This window comes from Petaurus breviceps, unplaced genomic scaffold (genome assembly GCF_028583685.1).
Source record: "Petaurus breviceps papuanus isolate PSGF00001 unplaced genomic scaffold, PetGlider_PUasm1.0 125, whole genome shotgun sequence".
Classification (NCBI taxonomy): Eukaryota; Metazoa; Chordata; class Mammalia; order Diprotodontia; family Petauridae; genus Petaurus; species Petaurus breviceps.
In genome coordinates this window covers 5,489,531-5,509,424 of record NW_027185653.1, presented here as the reverse complement: position 1 = coordinate 5,509,424, position 19,894 = coordinate 5,489,531, and the positions used below count along the sequence as shown (strand labels likewise).

General features: G+C 38.9%; 1 protein-coding gene across 1 annotated transcript in view; it reads right to left on the bottom strand.

Moving 5' to 3' along the window:
* Positions 1 to 18,011, bottom strand: part of TEK (TEK receptor tyrosine kinase) — a 124,205-nt gene extending 106,194 nt beyond the window's left edge. Inside the window, exon 1 of the mRNA XM_069090447.1 lies at positions 16,831 to 18,011. Within this exon, the coding sequence (XP_068946548.1) occupies positions 16,831 to 16,882 (52 nt within the window). The 5' untranslated portion in view covers positions 16,883 to 18,011. The remainder of the gene's footprint in view (positions 1 to 16,830) is intronic.
* Positions 18,012 to 19,894: the final 1,883 nt, after the last annotated feature.

The window sequence follows — 19,894 nt, the reverse complement described above, 5'->3', positions numbered from 1 at the left end:
CATGTGCCAACACTTGTGCTTGTTAAGACCTGTTGGTGGATAACTTGTATTTTGTGTGTTTATTTGGAAAATAATGTAATCACTACAACTTTAACTCTGTTACACAACAGATGAAGTACAAATGGTTTTTCAAATTTTTCTTCTCTTTTTTCCTTATGCTTCCCCTGCCCCCCCTTTTTTATTCAATACCTCCTGGTTGCACCTGAGGCTACTGCCACCCCCCCCCCCATCTTTCTAGCACTCTCACAGGGCTGGTATCATCCACTTTGGGAACCTCTGCTAAATGATAGAATTGCCCATAGAATCTCTATGGTTGGATAATTTTCAGACTTTTTGCCCTTTTGAGGTTGTTAATCTAATTTATATAAAGAAAACTGAGTTTACCCTGTAAAAGGACCCTATAAACCTCTCAATCTTTCATATCTGAAAAAATAATAAGGTTTGAGCTAGATTCTGCTAGAACTGATGATGTATCTTAGATATAGGTTGGACAACTTAAGAAGCAGTCAAAGTCTCTTAGGTCCACAGGAGCAATTGTTTCCCCCTTGAACTTGGTAATCTGGTTGACCAGACCATGAGGTAAATGACGCTGAAGATCAAAAATGTAATTTCTACGGAGGTCAATAAATTGCTTCTAGATCTTCAATTCTGGCTTACCATATCAAGAATGCTGACCATTAACTAAGTAGGCAAGGAAGTGTAGACTGACTCTTCAAGACAAACTCATTGCTTCAGTAAGAACAATTCATAGATACTAGGGGTCACTGGTTACATCTTTGCAGATATTTCTTTCCATGAACTTCAGTTGGCAGTGATCTCTCTTATTAAATATATTAAATGTGAGACATAGTCACATTCAATATAGCATTAGGTATTTTTTTTAAGCTGAATTTTCATGTGGGAAAAGCTCCTAGGCTGGAAGCATTTGGTTTTAGAAGTTTCATTCAATTTAACTCAATTCAACATTTATTAAGTACTTACTGTGTGGGAGATACTCTATTCAAAGAGGGGTAAGTTGATTAATTTTGGAGAAATAATTTATTTGAGCCACCAAAAGAAATCATCTACTACGTGGTTGTCATAATCCTAAAATCATCCATGAATCTCCCCATATTTCTTTGCTATAATTCTAACTGTCCCCTTCTTTATTTGGGATAGAGTAGTGGTCAATGATGGGCAGCCATAGATAGGTTACAACAAATTACAGGTATTAACTTTCACCCAAAACTCACCCAGGGTTTCAGATTTCCCTTTTACTGTCCAGTCACCCAGGTTCACAGCTATGGTTTCATCGTCAGCTCTACATTCTCACTCCATATATTCAACAAGTTGCCTAATTTTGTCATTTCTACCTCCATGTCTCTCACATCTGTCACCTTCTCTCTATTCATACAACCATCATCCTAGCTCAGGCTTCCATTTCCTCTCCCCTAGAATAACCTTATCTTTTATCTCCTTGCTTTGAGTCTCTTCCCTCTCTAAATTCACATTCTACTTGTTTGCCAGGTGATTTACCCAAAATTCCAGGTCAGGCCATTTCATTTCCCCATTCAATACATTCCTTTGCATCCCTATTGACTCTAGGATCAAATATTATTCATCTTTATCCTATCTTTTAAAAATGTATAGTTTTGCAAATGTTTTATAATGTATATAGTTATTGGCCCAGTATTACATGAATGTAATGTAATGTTAAAAAAAATGTAGTGATAGAGTTCATGAACAAAAATGCTTGGAGACTGCTGATTCAGTAAATAAATCCTAGGGAGTTTCCTGAAGAATGTAGGGATTGTGTGAATTGACCAGAACTAGTAAGTGTCATAGGCAGAAGCTGAATCTACTTCTCAACTCCAAGCCCAGCACTCTATTCATTATTCCAGGCTGATTCTGTTGCTATGATAAATAAGCAATTAAGAGTTAATAAGTTCTGTCTTCTTGCCATCATCTATTATGATCCTCTCATCCATTCTTTTTTTTTTTTGGAGGGCAATTGGGGTTAAGTAACTTGCCCAAGGGTACACGGCTAGATTTTTGTGTGTGTGGGTGTTGTGTCTGAGGCCGGAACTGAACTCGGGTCCTCCTGACTCTGGGTCCGGTGCTTTACTCACTGCACCACCTAGCTGCCTCGCATCTCATCCATTCTGATACCAGTTTGAGCTTTTCAAAAAGTTCTTCTTACTCCCAACATAGCCAAAATAAAAAGCAACAAACAACAAATAAAACCTTTTCTTGTTGTCTTTAGCATTCATAATCCACCTCAAATTGCTCTGAAATTTAGCACTATTAATATTATATTAAAAATCTAAAGTTGCATTATCTTACACTCATATTCATTTACCTGCCCTTGCTGTTATTGTTTTGTACCCATTTTATTTTATAAATTTAAGTTGATCGTTATTTTCCCTATGCATCTGTTTATTCTCTTTAAACAGTTCCCTATTTTCTTCCTTATTGGAATCATTTTCATTTGTGTCTTCAGAATGTCAATTTTGGGATCATAGGTCTAGAACTGGAAGGCACCTCAGAGGCCATCTAATACAATTCCTCCATTTTAACAATGAGGAAATTGAGGCCCATGGAGGTTAAATGATATGTGCTAGGTCATACAGGTAGTAAGGCATTCCTTCCTTCCTGAAGAGGAAAGATTTGGACTCCAAAATTGATATTCTTTCTACTATGCCATGCTGCCTCCTGAAGCTTCTCCTCTGTCTTGGACCTACTTAATCTATAGAATTTTAAACCATGGGATCTTGTCTACCTTTTCCGTGAACAGTTTGAATCCACTGTCACCTAAAAGGCAAAGCCCTGCTTTCCTCTTTTCTATCATGTGAAGCGGTCACTTCTTCCCAAAATTCCCATCATTTCTACTTTGGCAACCAGTCCTGCCCAACTGCTTAGAATGAAGTGTATGAGAGTAATTACCTTGGTTGCTTCCTCTGTCTTTCGAAGAATAAAATTAAGGCATTCAAAAATGTACCAGATATTGACATAAAGATCTCCAGCAGATATCTAAATAGACAAATCTATCCTCCCTCTATGCCAGACTTGCAGTATTCCTTGAACTCCTTCTCTATAACCTGCTTCTGGTTAAGTGTCAATTATATATGTCCAAGACAGCATGGCATTGCTCTACACTGAAAAAAACTCTCCATCAGCCCTCTGGTTCTAGACTTTCCTTATGAGCATATGGTTACAGAATGCTACTCTAACCACCCATTTTCTCTACTTTCAAAGAAGTTCCTTCCATAGTCCTAATTTCCAATCAAGTATCTCATTCCAGTAGTAATTATGTTAAGTTTAGTTCTTTGAATGAACATTTCTAAGACCACCCTGTTTATGACCTGTATTTTGTATATTTTGGTTTCATTTCAGACTTCCTGTTTGGAACATTAGCTCCCACGAATTTTTTTTCCTGTTTGTGAGTGTTTTTTCTTTCACAGCATCTGCTGCTTTCTGTAGTATACAGCTTAGCAACATATACATGGGCATTTCTTCTCTCCTCTTCCATATTCAGTTGAAAGCCCTTTTGATCAGAAAAAACAAATCTACGGGTAAATATATTTTTACTAGCCTTTATTAAGTACAATTCATCTCAGACCAAGGTGACATAATTTCTATATTTTAGGTTAGAGTACAGAAACACAAAATCCCTTTCTCAGACACACTCTGAAGTACCTCTTCAATTTCCAAATCTGCCTTTCTCTTCTGGATAACCTACTTTCAGCTTTCATCTATGATGGAAACACCACCTATTCCCCTAAGTCAATTTCTTGTTCAGAATTTCAAAATCCCAAATCCCCTAGGTTCCTTCTGGTAATATCCCTTATCCTCAAGTGAATTACCCAAAGGAGATAGTGGTTGGAAGATTTCACACATCTCAGCATGTTCATGTTCCAGATTCCTACCCCAGGAAGACAGCATAATTCTCCATTATTCGTGTCATGGCTGCCTTGATACTGCACCCTTAATTTCTTGTCTCTTCTTCATGTGTTCTATGATCTGGCAAAATTAGTCTTCTTGCTGTTATTTCCCCATGACACACTACTTCCTGACTGCTTCTCCTTCCCCCCCCCCCCTCCCCTCCCCTCCCCCCCAGCTATATCCTTTATACTTGGAGCACCTCCTGGCTTCCCTGACTTCCTTCAAGACTTGTTCAAGTCACATCTTCTGTAAGAGGCCTTTCTCAGTCCCCTCAGTGCTGATGTCTTCCCTCCAGGGTATCCTGTATTTTATAAGTATACAATTATCTGCATGTTGTCTCTTCATTAGAATATGAGGTCCTTGAAGACAGAAATTGTTTTTGCCTTTCTTTGTACTCCCTGTATAATATTCCTGGCACGTAGTTGCTGTTTTTCAGTCATTTTTCAGTCGTCCCAACTCTTCATGACCCCATTTGGGTTTTCTTGTCAAACATACCAAGTGGTTTGCTGCTTCCTTCTCTAGTTCATTTTGCAGATGAGAAAAATGAGGCTAACAGAATTAAGTGACTTGTTCAGGATCACACAGCTAGTAAGTGTCTGAGGTCAGATTTGAACTCAGGAACATTAGTCTGCCTGACTCGGGGCCCATTGTTCTATCTATTGCACTACCTAGCTGCCTAGCAAGTCCTTAATAAATGTTCTTGAATTGACTTGTTGACTTCTCCAGTAGTAAATGATTTTTTTCCTGGTGGTAGCTCAAGGATTTAAGTTATCATTCCTTAGAGCCCAAGAAGCTTCTCATTCCTAAAAGGGTTCAGCTCTATCCTTGATAAGAATAGCCTCATATGCCTTTTTTTAATGGTCCAGATCTATGATTTCACAGGAGGAGTGAACACCACCCATTGAGGAAAACTGACCTAGTAATGCAAATATGAGGTTACTCTGCAATTTAAAATGTTAGAATGCTGCCTGGGACGTTGAACGTTAAGGGAAATTATATCCAGGGTCACACTATGGCCACTATTAGAGACAGGACGCAAAACCAGATCTTCTGGAATCTGAGACCCAGCCCCTCAACATGCTATGCCATACTTCTCTCCGATACTTATTATACAGCTCCAAAGTTTTTGTGATCTTTTTTTCTGGCCCTTCTCTAGGGTCCATTTTTCTAATCTCTGATCTCTTGACATATGTTAAAATTCACCTTTACTTCTAGGTGTTTTTTCCCTTATTTTCTCTTTGAAGTATGTTTTCCATTCCTCCAGGGAATCCCTCATTCTACCCCAAAACAACAAAGATATTTTCCTTTGACCCTGTTATCTTCTTTAACAGGAAAACCAATCTGTACATTAAGCATTTGTAGCTATTATTTGAAACTGGTAAAAAAAAAAAAAAAAAACAAATCCTAGCACACTCTCATTGGTCCTTTTGCTGGAAGCAGCATTCTTGGTTCCCTCTAGCTCTTGTGGCTAACTCATGTGTCTAGTTGCTATGGAGGGCTGCCTGAACACCATCCTGTTGACTGTGAGCTCAGTCACTGGGAATTCCTGAGACAGACTTTATTTGTTTTAAAAGGCTTCCCTGACTTTTCTCAAGATCAGACTCCAGTTTGCTCAGCTTGCCTTTGGTCCATATTTAACACATTTCGATAAAACCTAACAAACCAAAGCTGACTCTCCTCTGTCCTCTACAAAGTCCTAAGCAGAAATCCAACTTCTAATTACTTTTAACTTCCAGTTCCTTCTTGGCTCTGTTTCTCTCTTTGCCTTTCTCCGCTGAGCAGCCTTTCAGAAACCTACTTCTGTCTGGGTGTTGGGAACAAGTGCTCCCAAACGAGCTGTTATCACTAAAGGAGAAACCTCTTTAGTGTCTTCCACCCTTGCTTTATTCCCAGGAGATCAGATGTTCTTGTCATTGGGATAAATAATGTAAAAACATTAGCCAGGTCCTTAGTTCACTGAAGCTTTATTGAAAGTTTGTGCTATACACTTTATGAGTGTGTATGCTTACACACTAGGATATTTGATGGACTAAGACTCCACCCTTGTTTATAAACATTCTCCTTATGAATCCGGTGGCCTGCCTCTTAGCAGAAATGTTGGTTGGCGGGACTGGAATTCTAACATAACTGATGTAACTTGGAGCCCAACCCAGATGCTTGGAACAAGCATTGTCACCAGGGTGGAGTCAAGTTCTCTTCTGCAGTGGTACGCCTTGCAAAAGCCCACCACTCTGCAATGAGGTTAAATTAGTTCACTGTCTGACTGCTAGATGGGGGTGAGTGCCTCCCTGGCTCACAGCAATGTCAATACTGCTTTCCTGAACTCCGCCTATTGTATCTAGAGGAAAGTGGTTTAGCATTGTCTTCCACTGCTCCCCCCAGGAAATATGATATCACCCTCTAACAAAAGCGGGAAAGCTGACAGATCTGTCCAGATGGGTGTGACTACCACACACACCTAACTGGTCAAGCCCTGTTTAAAGGGCTGTGACAGAAAGAGAGCCAGCGGTGGCCCTTGGATGATGAACCGAATTTGCCCTCTCAGCACTGTCCAAAAAGATTGCGTTGGTACGTTTGATTATCTTCTTTTGGCATGTAGCCCTCTCACAGCCATCAATCAGACCCTGAGCTATAGGCCACAAAAACTCCATTTGCCCTGGTTTGAGATTTGTGGGAAATGCTAAAAATTCGACTCTTTGATGGCCCTGTTGCTTCTGAGCCAGCAACCTTTCGGAACATGAGTAGGAAGATCAGTTTCCTGGAAAAGCAAATGGAGGAACTGGAACGGACCAGAGGAAAGTAAAAGCAGTCTTTTCAAAAGACGCTGAAGATTCATGAGATCTTCTGCAAGCCTCAAAGAACCTATTTCCCAAAATAACAGTAATAACATTTATGTTGTTATTCAGTAATCATTCAGTAGTATCTGACTCTGTGACCCCATGGACTTTTGTCCATGGGGTTTTCTTGGCAAAGCTACTGGAATCTCCCTCTGCACTGGATCCCCATTTTACAGAAGACAAATAGGGGTTAAGTGACTTGTCCAGAGTCGCATAGCTAGTAAGTGTCTAAGATTAGATTTGAACTCAGATCTTCCTGTCTCCAAGCCCGGTGCTCTATCCACTGTACCACCTAGCTGCCCCTAAATAACATTTATTCCAGGCTTTAAAGTCTACAAAGCGCCTTCTATATGTTGTCTCATTTAATCCTCTCAGCTAACCTGCAAGGTAGATGCTACTGTTATCCCTTTACAGATAAGGATACTGAGGCCTAGGGGTGTTATTTACCTTGAGTCACATTTCTAGTAAATGTATGAATCAGAGCTTGAACTCATTTCTCCCTTACTTCAAGTCTAGTTCTTTACCCACTATGCCATCTGGCCACCAAAGGCCATAAGCAAGAATGACTTACATAACAGGTACCAAGGAGATTAATAGCTAGTGGAACTTTTTTTTTCTGCTCTTGTTAATGAGCCAGAAATAATTGTTCACTTTTTTTTACTCCCCATAAACTATACTACCTGTGCGCACTCCATTAAAAAAGAATCACTGTTTTGATGTAGGGAGTAGACAGATTATACATTGAAGCTATCTTGATAACTTCTATACACACACACACACATATTATATATTAAAGCTATCATGATAACTTTTTTTTTTGCTTTTTGGAGCGGGGAGGGCAGGGCAATTGGGGTTAAGTGACTTGCCCAAGGTCACACAGCTAGTAAGCATTAAGTGTCTGATGTCAGATTTGAACTTCAGGTCCTCCTGACTCCAGGGCCGGTGGTCTATTCACTGTGCCACCTAGCCGCCTCTATCTCGATAACTTCTACACACACACACACACACACACACACACACACACACACACATATACACAGAGAGAGAGTATCATATATATCAAATTCTGATTTTGTCATTTATAAAACGTGTACTTCAAACAAGTCACTTGACCTCAATATTCTCATCTACAAAATGAGGAAGTCAGACAAGATGATCTTTCATAGACTTTAAGTCTATGATGCCATCAGGCAAAAACCATTTACTAAGTGCTTACTATCTGCTAGGCATTCTGCTAAGAGCTCCCTCTGAGCCAATGTTCCACAGTGGCCAGCTGCTGAGTTATTTTAGTATCCACAGTCACACTGAAACACAAGGAGACATGACTGAAGTTTTAATTTCATGATTATACCTTTCATTATTGGCTTGACAAATTATACCATTCACACATAATAAATAGCAATGGGAGAAAATTGGACAATTAATTCATCCTTGATCATTAACTGGTCCCTTCAGGGTCATTTTTAACTTAAGGGCTATAATAAAATTCAAATGTGGCTGAAAAAGTCATAAGTTGACCAGTTAGCCTTGAATCTTTAAAGCACAGGATTCTTTTGAATGGAAAGAGGAGGTATGTAGCTTTTTCCTGGGTATACAAGTACTTTCTCCCATTCAAGCCTGTACATGATGAGGAAAGGAAGATGAAGGGAATAAGCATTTATATAGAACCTATTATGTGCCAGGCACTGTGTTAAGTGCTTTTATCTCATATTATTTCATTGGACCCTCACAAACACTCTGTGAGGAGGATACTGTTATTATCCTTATTTTATAGGTGAGGAAACTGAGGCAAACAGGGGTTACATGAATTGCCTAGGGTCATAAAGCTAATAAGTGTCTGAGATCACATTTGAACTCAGGTCTTCCTGTCTCCAGGTGCAGCATTCCATCCACTAGGCCACCTAGTATAGATTCCTTTGGGGCTAAAGTTAGTTAGAAAAAAGTTTATAGAAGGGGTGAGTCTTGAATTGCACTTTGAAGGAAGATTAAGATTTGGACAAGTGTTGGAAATTCTGAAGGACATGAGCAAACAACATGAACAAAAAGCATGAAGGATGGAACTCTCAAAGCAATTTTACTAGGTGGTAAGGAGACCAAGCAAACTGGGGTGGAGGAGCCATATGGTAGATAAGAAAGAGGAAGCTAGTGTACAGGGGGCTTTGAATCCAAGGATGAAGAGTTTGACTTAACAGATAGTAGGGAGGTCACTTTAGGCCCTCACTCAAGGAAATGACAGTTAAAGTTTACAAGGTAGATTAACCCAGCTTCAGTGAGGTCACACACCATGGGCAGTGCTCTGTTGGTGTGATGGTCCAGGCATCTTTATACTCAAAGCTTGAGGCCAGTAGGTTATAATTATTCACTGTGCCTTGGACAAGGCTAGGAAATATATGTATAGTCTGGAGAGAAAGTTTCTTCTTAGAGGCTGTGTTTTTGTTTTGTCAGATACATGTTTATGTCATTCTCAGCTTGCACAGTGACAATATATGTATTTGCAAATGTGTATTTTTTTTCTCCTAATGCAGTTACATTTTAGTATATAATTGAGTGTGAATTATTAGTTCTTTTGCATGAAACACTGATTAGAGTTGTCTCCAAGGCTTTACTACTCCTAGCTGAATGCTGTAGATCCTTCAGTCATTACATAATGAGATAGGTTCCAGACATCATCCCAGATGCCCTTCTCTTAGCCAATCTTATTCTGCAAAAGGTGGTGTGCTCAGAATTGGACATTATACTGCAAATGCTGTCCAATCAATGAAGAGTGATGTGGGACTATTGTCTCCCTTAATTAAGGCAATATTTTTGGGAAAAAATGGAGCCTACGCTTGTATTAACATTTTTAACAGCTCTATCAAACTATTAGCTTCTATTAAGATTGAGAACAAGTGGTCCTAAATAAGCTCTTATCAATACATTTCCCCATCCTGTTGGTCAGAAGGTTGGCTTCCATAGCAACTCACAAAGACCATCTGGTAAGGCATAGAGAGATCGCAATCTGCATGGGTGGAGGGATAAAAATTAGCCAACATTTATATAGTGCTTTAATATTTGCAAGGCCGTTTGTATGTTATTTCATGTATCCTCACGATAACCCTCTGAGGAAGGCAACATTAGTATTCCCCATGTCAGATGAAGAAACTGAGGCCCTAAGAGTAAGTGACTCTCCCAGGATAACATATTTAGTAAGCAAATGAGTCAGGGTTCAAACCTGACTCAGAAGTCCAGCATTCTATCAACTATGTCACAGCTGGGAAATAACAATATTAATAAAATCACAGATATTTGGAAGCATCACTGAAGCTTCTGCAAGTGCCATTTACCTAAGTGTGCTCATGTACACAAAGGCTACACCTCTGTACGCAGACAGTGACAGTAACACAAATCCACGTTATACACCCAGTAAATCAGGTCAGGAAAGGCCAACAAGGCAAGGATGACAGGGGGGCTACTACTTGGGTTTAACAAATTACAGGTAGGAGAAGTTTTTAGGCATGCAATCATTTTTAATCTTCTGGGGCGGTTTTTGTTTATTTTGCCTTTCTTCTCATATGACACTCCAGCTACCGTCTCCATACCTTCACACAGATTGTACCTATTCTTGGAAACATTTCCTCCTTATCCCTGGTTTCCTTCAAAGTTCAGATAAAATGATACTTCCAATATGAGGCCTTCAAGACCACCTGATTCACCTACTCTCCCCTCAAAACAATCTTGTATTTATTTTATATATATATTTAATATAAATACTTATATATGTGAATGTTGTCTTTCCTGATAGAATATAAGCTCATTGAGGGCAAGACTAATTAATTTTTGTCTTTGTACTCCTAGTGTCTGACACAGAGCGGGTACTCTGTAAATGCTTGTTGATTAAGTGAGCTTGCATACTCACTTTTCTAATTTTCCTTTCTATTGATTTTTTTGTGTGTATATATTTAAATACTTGTGCTTTGCAGGGGAAGGTGAAATAAAGGTTATACTTTAAAAATGCAAAGGTAGAGGGTACCTAGGTGGTACAGTGAATAGAGCAATGGCCCTGGAGTCAGGAGGACCTGCATTCAAATCTGGCCTCAGATGCTTCATACACTTACTAGGTGTGTGACCTTGGGCAAGTCACTTAACCTCAATTGCCCTGCCTTCCTCCCTCCAAAAAAAATACGCACAGGTAGGCCTTTACATCTTTTCCTTTTGTTTCAGCACCTCATTTAAGTTTGTTGAAATTATTTTTTTTAAACTCTGATTCAGCCATAGGGGAAGCTAGGTGGCACAATGACTAGAGCATTGGACCTCCACTCAGGAAGACCTGAATCCAAGTAGAATCAGTCAATAGCTATAGGACAATATATGGCAAGTCACTGGACTTCCATTGCCCTCAATTTCCTCATCTGTAAAATGAGGATATTGTGATTAGTATTATTGTTATGCCGCTCTCAGAAGCTGTTATGAGGAAAAATTAGACCATATTTGTAAAGTCCTTCATACAGTGCCGGGCACATGGGAAGTACTTATATAAAGGTTAGCTACTATGGTTATCATCATCACACAATATACTGTGGCAGAGTGGGAAAAGATGGGCATTCAAGCTCTATGCCTAATATGTATGCTTACTTGTTTGCTTAGTATTATGGGGATGGGAATTCAAAAACTTCCCTGCCCCCAGGCCCTTTGATAGGCTGAAATGCACCTGGAGCCTGTGGTCAGGAATGCCCACACCTCGGTGTTCTGTGATTGGGCAGTGGGTCAAGAGGGTTGTGACATTCTCTGAGCCAGGAAAAGGCTATATAAGCCCTGATGTGAGGCTTTGTTTTGGGACTCACTTTGAGAAGTGTTGTGTGATTTGACCAGATAAGACTCTGGGCAGCCATTGAGCCCCTCGGCTTTGAAAACCCAGATGTTGATACTTCCCTCTCTGGTAACTGAAAATGTATGGATGCAATGGTCAGACAGTTGGAGGCCTGTCTGCTGATATGTTTCTCTGTATTTGTTGTCTGCTTGTAACCTCTGTATTCACTGAAGTTCAGGGTGCTGACCTTTTCCCCCTGAACTAAGTAAATGACATATGTTTGATTAAAGCAAGATTGTTAACCCATTTTGAGTTGCTTTCCTTTAGGAAAGCAGATCTAGGAACCTGTGTTGGCAACCACCCTGGGGATGCTGGGGTGCTTGCTGCTATGCTTGGTTTTTTTTTTATTTGGAATTTAACACATACCAAAAAAAAAAATCCATATAAAAAGTGAAACAGAAAAAGAAAATTAAACATGTGAAAGAGAATCTGTATTCATACAGTTTGCTTCTTAAAAGTATATAATAAATGCAACACTTTACTTTCAAAGCTGTCCTGTTCATTTCCTTCTGCATTTCTATCTTTCTCTTGGGTGCATTTAGAAAAAACAACTTCAATGACCTTTTCTTTCCTTCCTTCTTTCTTTAGTTCCTCTCCCCACTGCTTAACTGATTATTATTATTATTATCTGATTATCCTTTCTTATTTTGTCCCACCCATAAACTTGACAAACACGCCTTCTATTTCTTTTCTAAGAAAGGGTTTACAAAAAGATTTACAAAATTACAAAAAACAAACAAAAAGACAGATTAAAGAATAGGACCCTTGTGACAGTATCACTCAATGCTTCCCTTCAAGTTGATTTGAGACCATTTATTCAAGGAAAACAGAAAAAACAATTTCTTTTCATTTTGCTGATTGTCTTGTTCTTTTTCTTTCTTTTTTATTGTCTTTTTCTTGTAAGGAATGTAAATTGATAAATAACTGAGAAACGGATGCATTTCTTGAAATTAATTTGCAAGGTTGGATTAAAGAACTGAACTTTTATGCCCTTGATTTTAACTAGGTAGGTCATCAGTGGAATGTAAGTCTCTTGCCATAAGATGAATTTAAAGTTGAATATGCTTTTTTGCAGCTCACAAAATCAGGATCATAAATATTCATTGTGGTACAAGTGAGGAATACATAAATATTCATCTGGGTCAATTGCTCAACACAGCAAATCTACCTCAGAACTTAGCTTTACCTTTGTTTTTAATTTCTCAAACCTCAGTAGAGAGGTCCTAGTTTAGTTATAACTGTGATTTATAAGTCCCACCTCAAAGCGTGAATGTCATTCTTTAAAAAAAAAGCAAAACAGCATATTGCTGTTCTCCAAACCTACCTCAAAATATGCATACTTGTGAACATCATCCAGGATGGAATCCTTGGTGTTGTCTTTGACTCGTTTTCCCTTTCCCTCCCCATCTAATCAATCACCAAAGTTTATTGATTCTTCTTTCCAAATCTCTAATAATTATCCCCACCTAATTCAAATGCTATTACCTTAGTTCAAACCTTGCTTAGTTTTCATCTATGTTATTTCTATAGTCTCTAATACTGCAGAACTTCTTGGAAGAGATCTGTAACTACTCAAAGGAATTTGGCCTGACTATCCACACAGGAAAAATCAAGTGGATGAAAAATGACATTTTCCCAAATGTATTTAGAAACCTAAAGAGTTTGCCCTTAAATATGTATATCTGAGACAGAGAATGGACTATGAGTTGGTCCTGGAGTTAAAAAGGAGGAGAGTAGGCTGAATTGTTTTCAGAAAAGGAAAAAAGTCCTTTCATGTCCCCAAGCTTCTCATGGAAACAAAGGGCCATCTTTTAAATATTCTACCAGCATCATAGAATATAACTGTGTCTGAAAGGTTAAAAATGAATGTAATGGAAATGCAGATTTAAAGATCTTCCCTGCCCCTAGGCTAAAGTGCACCTGGAGACTGGGGTGGGAGGCTTGTTTTTCAGTTGATACTTTTTGATTGGCCAGTGGGTCCGGAAAGGTTGTTACATTCTCTGAGCCAGGAGGAGGCTATATAAGCCCTGATGTGTAGCTTTGTTTTGGGACTCACTTTGAGAAGTGTTCTGTGATTTGATCTGAATTCTGGGAAGCCGTTGTTGAGAGTCCCCCGGCTTTGAAAAACCCAGAATGTGGAAACCCAGATGTTGACTGGGTATGGATGTAATGGTTGGACAGTTTGGAAATCTGTCTATTTGATGTTTCTGTCTTGATAATTATGCCTGTATACTTTAAGGTTCAGGGTGCTGACCTTTTCTCCTGAACAAGGTAAACGATATATGTCTGACTGATTAAAGTAAGCTTGTTAACCCATTTTGAGTTGCTTTCCTTTAACAAAGCATATCCAAGAACCTGTGTGAGCAGGCACCCTGGGGACACTGGGGTGCTTGCCGCTACAATGAATACGACACAGATGGCGATGTAGAGGTCCATTGTAGGAGTAAGCAAATTGCAATATATTAACCAATAAGGAACTTCAGAGAACAACAGCAAAGATGTAATCAGGGAAATGTTTGACAGGAAAGAATCTTCAGGAGCCACATAAAAGGTAGACAGTTAGAATGTCCCACTGATATGCTCATAATGTCGGGAGAAAGTGAGGAAGGTCTCCCAAATGTTGGGTGAGTTCCAAGGTTTAACTTAGGGAAGTACATGGACAAAATCTTACAAAATGTGCAGCCATAGATGGGTTGTGATGTGTGTCATTGTAGGAAACTCCCAGATTCATGAGATAACACAGTCATTTCAATATTGAAGCCTTGCTGTGGTCTCCTCATGGGTCTCAGTGCTTCCCATCTCTCTCTAGTCTAATCCATTTAAGACATTGTTTCCTAAATCACAGCTCTTGTCAATGCATACAGACAGTATCCCTTCTTTAAAACCTATAATGGGATTCCCATTCTCTCCTGAGTGTGAGGAGGACTCGATCCAGGGCTGTTGATCAAATGAATTTCCACAATCCAGCTCTTGGAATTAAAGGATATAAAGGGCAGATAAAAAAAACAATGAGATGTATGGATTCATTTCTTGAATTTTCAGAGGTTTGAATCTGCAGCTTAAAAATCTGCAACATGAAATTCCATTTGTACTTAAATAATTATTCTCCTTTCACTTACAAGTCAGAGAGCAGCCCAGAAGGTACTACAGAAATTCTGTAAGAGGGAGCTGAAAGTCTCCGTTGGATCTTCTCCCATAACAACATGTATAACCTAGCAGCACCTTATCTGCACGGTCCATCCACAAAGCCACGCGCCATTGCCAGGGGCAGCCAGCGCCTTCCCCGTACCCGTGTCTTTGCTATTTCCCTCTTTGTGGAATGTTCTTTCTTTCCATAAAGCCCGCTGACTAACTTTTACTTTTCTTCAGAGTCCAATGCAAAAGCTTCCTCTTCTAGGAAGCCTTCTCTGATTGCCCTAGCTGGAAGAGATGTTACCATCCCTTCAAAGTCAAAGAGCACATTCTCTGAAGGTTTCTGTCTGTTCGCACTTTTTATCTTTTACCATAGTTATTTGCATACATGTCTCTTCCTATTAGACTGAAAATTTCTTAAAGCCAAGAACTATGTCTTCTTGATCTTTGCCTTAGTCAGGGTACCTAGCACCATGCCTTGCTTATAGCTCTAATTTGTGGTCCAGAGATAGATTTCAGGAGGTCTTTGAATATGGATGGGGAAAAAACCGCTGTACTTTTATTTTCACTAAATATTGGTTTTCATTGTAATCCTATGTATTTCATTTTATACATTTAAAATCATCGTTCTGGGATGGGAGGATGGGGAGTGGTATAGACTTCACTAAACTACCAAAGAGGTCCATCATACAGAGAAGTTTAAGAACATCTCTAGCTGATGTTCAATTATTTTATAAACTAATACTCTTCAGGGAGGGAAGAAGATAATAGTGATTGGGACTTTGAAGATGTGGATTGTCATAACATGTGACCATAGTTGTTTATAACATATAAGGATCAATGATTCTGAGTCTGACTGCAGGAATATGATACAACCTGTATGCATATAAACAAGTTGATAGATGTACACACATATTACATGACATGTAGTATATATTTTATATTTCAAAAGCATATATGCATATACATACATATGCCTATATGTGTATGTAGAGTCTTCTTTTTCTTCATGAATTTATAATTTTCTTTGTTAATTTCTTTAATAATTTTCTTTTTTATTTTTTTTCTAAAATTTCTTCTAAAAATAATTCACCAAAAGTGAACTAAAAAAAACAGAGAAACAAATTTTGATGTGATCTCTTTGGGGGCAATTTTTATTCCCAGATAGTAACTTTTAATTCTACAAAATTTATTTTTTCCCATTTTACTTCTCATTTTCAGAAAGAAGAAAAATTACTGAGATTTGTAATATTTGTGATTTGCATGCCAGATTTTCCTTATTCCTTTCTGGCTATCTAGGCAGACAACTTGGTGTGCAGAGACAGGCAATCTTAGGGATGTGAGAACTACCATAACTCATTTGGAAAATCAAGTAAAAACACAGCAATCACACATCTTTTTTTTAAAGCAGCGTGTTTTCCCCTCTCTTCTAAATTTTCTGAGTAATTGCTCAAATTTTTACTCTAATCTATATAGACAGCCTAGAAATTGTTACAAATTGAAGTATGGATTTTTTCATTCTTTTTTAAATGAAAACTTTATAAACTTCCATCAACAAAAATCAAAATCAATTTTTAACGAATGTCTTGGTCAAATATAGAGAGATAAACAAAAACCATAGAGTTAATAATTTCTATGCTTATTCAATGATTATAACTTTCTCTGCCTTGTCAACTGTCATTTTGCTCAGAATGGAATTAAAATTATTTTTGCATTTATCACCGAAGATTTTCTTTTTCCTATTTCAAGGTCCTTTAAAAGGCAAGTAGATGCATCTTTAACTGAAAGAATTCAAAAGCAGTTGTTGGGAAAGCTATATAACATTAGCTGAATTTATTCAAAGGACCAAAAGCTTAACACTCTCTATTATAAGCCTGTGAATTCATCACAGAGCAGAACTCTAAAAAATTAACTGGCATAATAAATGTTTACATTTAATATTCACCAATTTTAGTAACAACTTGAAATGTAACAGAAAACTAGCCCAACCTTCAGATACTTCCAGCTAAATTAGTGGAGGGACAATTGGAAATCACATTCAATGGGAGCGTCCCAGGAAAATTCAGCAGTTCTTTAAGGAAAGACAAACCTTACCTGAAATGATCAGGCTGACACCATAAAGAACTAATCGGGCTAAAGAGTCCATGCTTTTCCAAATCTCTCCATCCAGTTTCCACAGCCACACATGGGTTCCCAATGATCCTTTCACCGATCCTGGTCTCTGTGACTTTCCACAGGCATGTTCTGCTCAGTCTTGTTTACACGTTAGAGGCAAGGAGAGAAGCAATGGAGCGGGCTGTAACAGTCTCATTGCTGTCTGAGCACAGGGAGTTGAAGTTCCTTTTTCCTGTTTCCTTTGTAGATTAGGATAGGAAAGGCTGGATCTTAAAGGCAGTTGGTATCAGCAGGACTGGGAGGCTTTGCAAGCCCTGTCCGTCTTGCAATACATCAAACACTTCTCTGCTCCTGCTCCTGGGGTAGAGAATTGTATTTAGAGAGCCAGTAACGGGTCATGGTCCACATTGTCAGAAACAATAGGACCATCCTTTGGTAGGCAGGATACTGAAAATCACAGACCCTCCACCTATGTGTGGTATGTGGCGATGGTCATCTCTTCTCCAATTGTTCGCTTTTCCCAAAGGGCCTTGTGTTCACTTAACTCCCTGGCAAAGGGGCTTTTGGGTGTGGTAAACATGTTTGGCTTTTGTTTCTCTTTTGACTCCACGTGGTTTAAATTTAAAAAAAAGTTTTATATGATGAGACCATGCAATACTATCTGAATTTAATGTAATTATCATTGGTGGAGATATTAGCCTGGGTTGCCCTGTAGATTAGCTCCAAAATTTACATGACCCTCAAAGCTTCTCATTTCTCTCTACAACTTGCTGATGGCATAGGAATCATGGGATTGAGAGCTGGATGGAGCTTCAGAGAACATATAGTCCAACCCAAAGAAGTGTGGTATGTCCAGCATGCCCAAGGTCACTCATGCAGTAACAGAATTGGGTTCAAAGCTATGTTCTCTAACTCCAAAGTCTGTCTGCTTTCTACTACACCACAGCGCCCATTAATTGGATGTTGTAACTGTTGGAAAAATGCTTAAGGATACCAGTGCTGTGAGCTGTATTTTAAATCTTCATAAAAATTCATTTGTGGTTGCTTTAATTTTCTTTAGGTCCTGGAACAAGGTAATTTGCACAATTGATTTTGTGGTTATGAGCCACTATTTTCTAGGGAAATCCAAAATAAGTTACAAACCTACAAAAAAAACAAAAATGAATCCATATGAATGAATGAATAAAAATTAAGTTTTTATAATATTCAAAGCACTGTTCTAAGTGCTGGAGATACAAGTAAAAAAGGGAGACCGTTCCTACTATTAAGGATCTTACATGCAAATGGGGGAGACGGCACATATGCGAGGTTCCAGCTGTAAGTGAGGAGGGATCGAGCACTATTAAGTAAGTTCCTGCTATGTTCCAGGCACTGTAGCAAAATTTTACAGATATTACCTTATTTGATCCTCACAAGAGCCCTAGGAGTAGGTGCTATTCCCTTATCCCCATTTTATAGTTGAGGAAACTGAGGCAGTAAAAGGTTAAGTTAGTTGCCCAGGGTCACACAGCTAGGGAGTGTCTGAGGCTCTATTTGGATTCAGGTCCTCCTGACTCTAGGACCAGAATTCTATCCATTGTAGCACCTAACTTCCCATAGTCCTTAGGGTATAATCACAAAGCAGATGGGAGTACAACACCTTTAGTGTTATTTTCATCGATAAAAGCTGTATCTGTTTCTAATGCTGAATTATTTAAGAAGACTAAGGTGACCAAAGCATCTTTTCCCAGTCTTAAGTAGCTGTGGCTGCTGAGGAGGTGGGAGGGTAGCACCTACAGAAGCAATTAATAGGTCACAGCTCCATCAGAATTTTCTCCTGGAAGATGGTCAAGGGGACCAGGCCAGTAGAAGGGCTGATGGTCTTGAGGATGTCAGTATTCCTGGGGCTCTTAGACTTATCTATCCATTGGGAGCAGTTGGTTCAATACTTGATGTTAGTGATGGTAGGGATGACTGCCCTACTCTGTTCTAGGGTTATTCCCTTCAATGATAACTGTGGCCTATAGAAAACAATAGAACATTGTTTTCTGGGGGCACTGAAATTCCTAGGGCTTCTGAACTCTGCGTCCTGGGCTGTCTCTACTTGATTTCAAGGGGAAACGGTGGCTAAGGTGATCCTGGTTGAACCATCTGCCGTATGTTGTTTCCTGTCTCTTCCTCAGGATGCCTTGCTGTTTCAGCTAGTCTGGCTTGCCTGTCCTGTTGGTGGTGGTTGGTCAGAGATATGAGCATCAAAACGTATCTTATAATTTGATTACTAATTTGTGCACAGAAGGAATAGTCAAAAAGTAAATACAACAGCTTATTTGGATATTTAAAATAAAAACACTTAGTGAACGTAGGAATGACAATCTTAGCCTGATGATAAAGTAATATTTCCATACTGTAACTTGGAGAATGACAAGGATGCCCATAAAGTTAAGTGGGGAGAATATATGTAGCATGAAGAAGGTATACACTGCATTCAGCTCTTTTTTGTCTCTTTTTCACACTCACCAAAGCAAGGTTAAGGAAAGTAAGGTAGAGGAAGTTAAGACACTATGAAATCTTGACTAAGGTTAATTCCAGGGTATTGCTGAGGGTATTCCTGAAGTACCTAAATTCCCACTAACAATACTTCTACCATACTTTCCAAAAGCAATTAAAAGAATGTGCAAATGTTTGTAATGTGTATCTTCATAACATTTATGAAAGGTTAGGAGGTCAGAAGTGTGCTCCCTATTTTAAGGATAAGGGAACTGAAACGTCCTGAGATGAGCTGGCTCTAAGCCACAGAAGCAGGCAGTGGAAGGACTTAGAAATAAACAAGCCCTAGGACTCTTGCCTCCTAGTCCCTGTTCTACCCACCAGGCCAAGTTTCCTTTGTTTGTTTTTTCATATGCCAACAAGGAAGCAAGTTTTATTAACACTCCCTCGTACTGGTCAAGTTCTTTGGAGCCTGAAAGTGCTACCATGCTCCTTCTTCTGAAATCTTCCAGAAATTCTCCAGAAGGGTTGTGTATGTTTGATGAATGTTACTGATGGTTATTAGCAATATTATGGC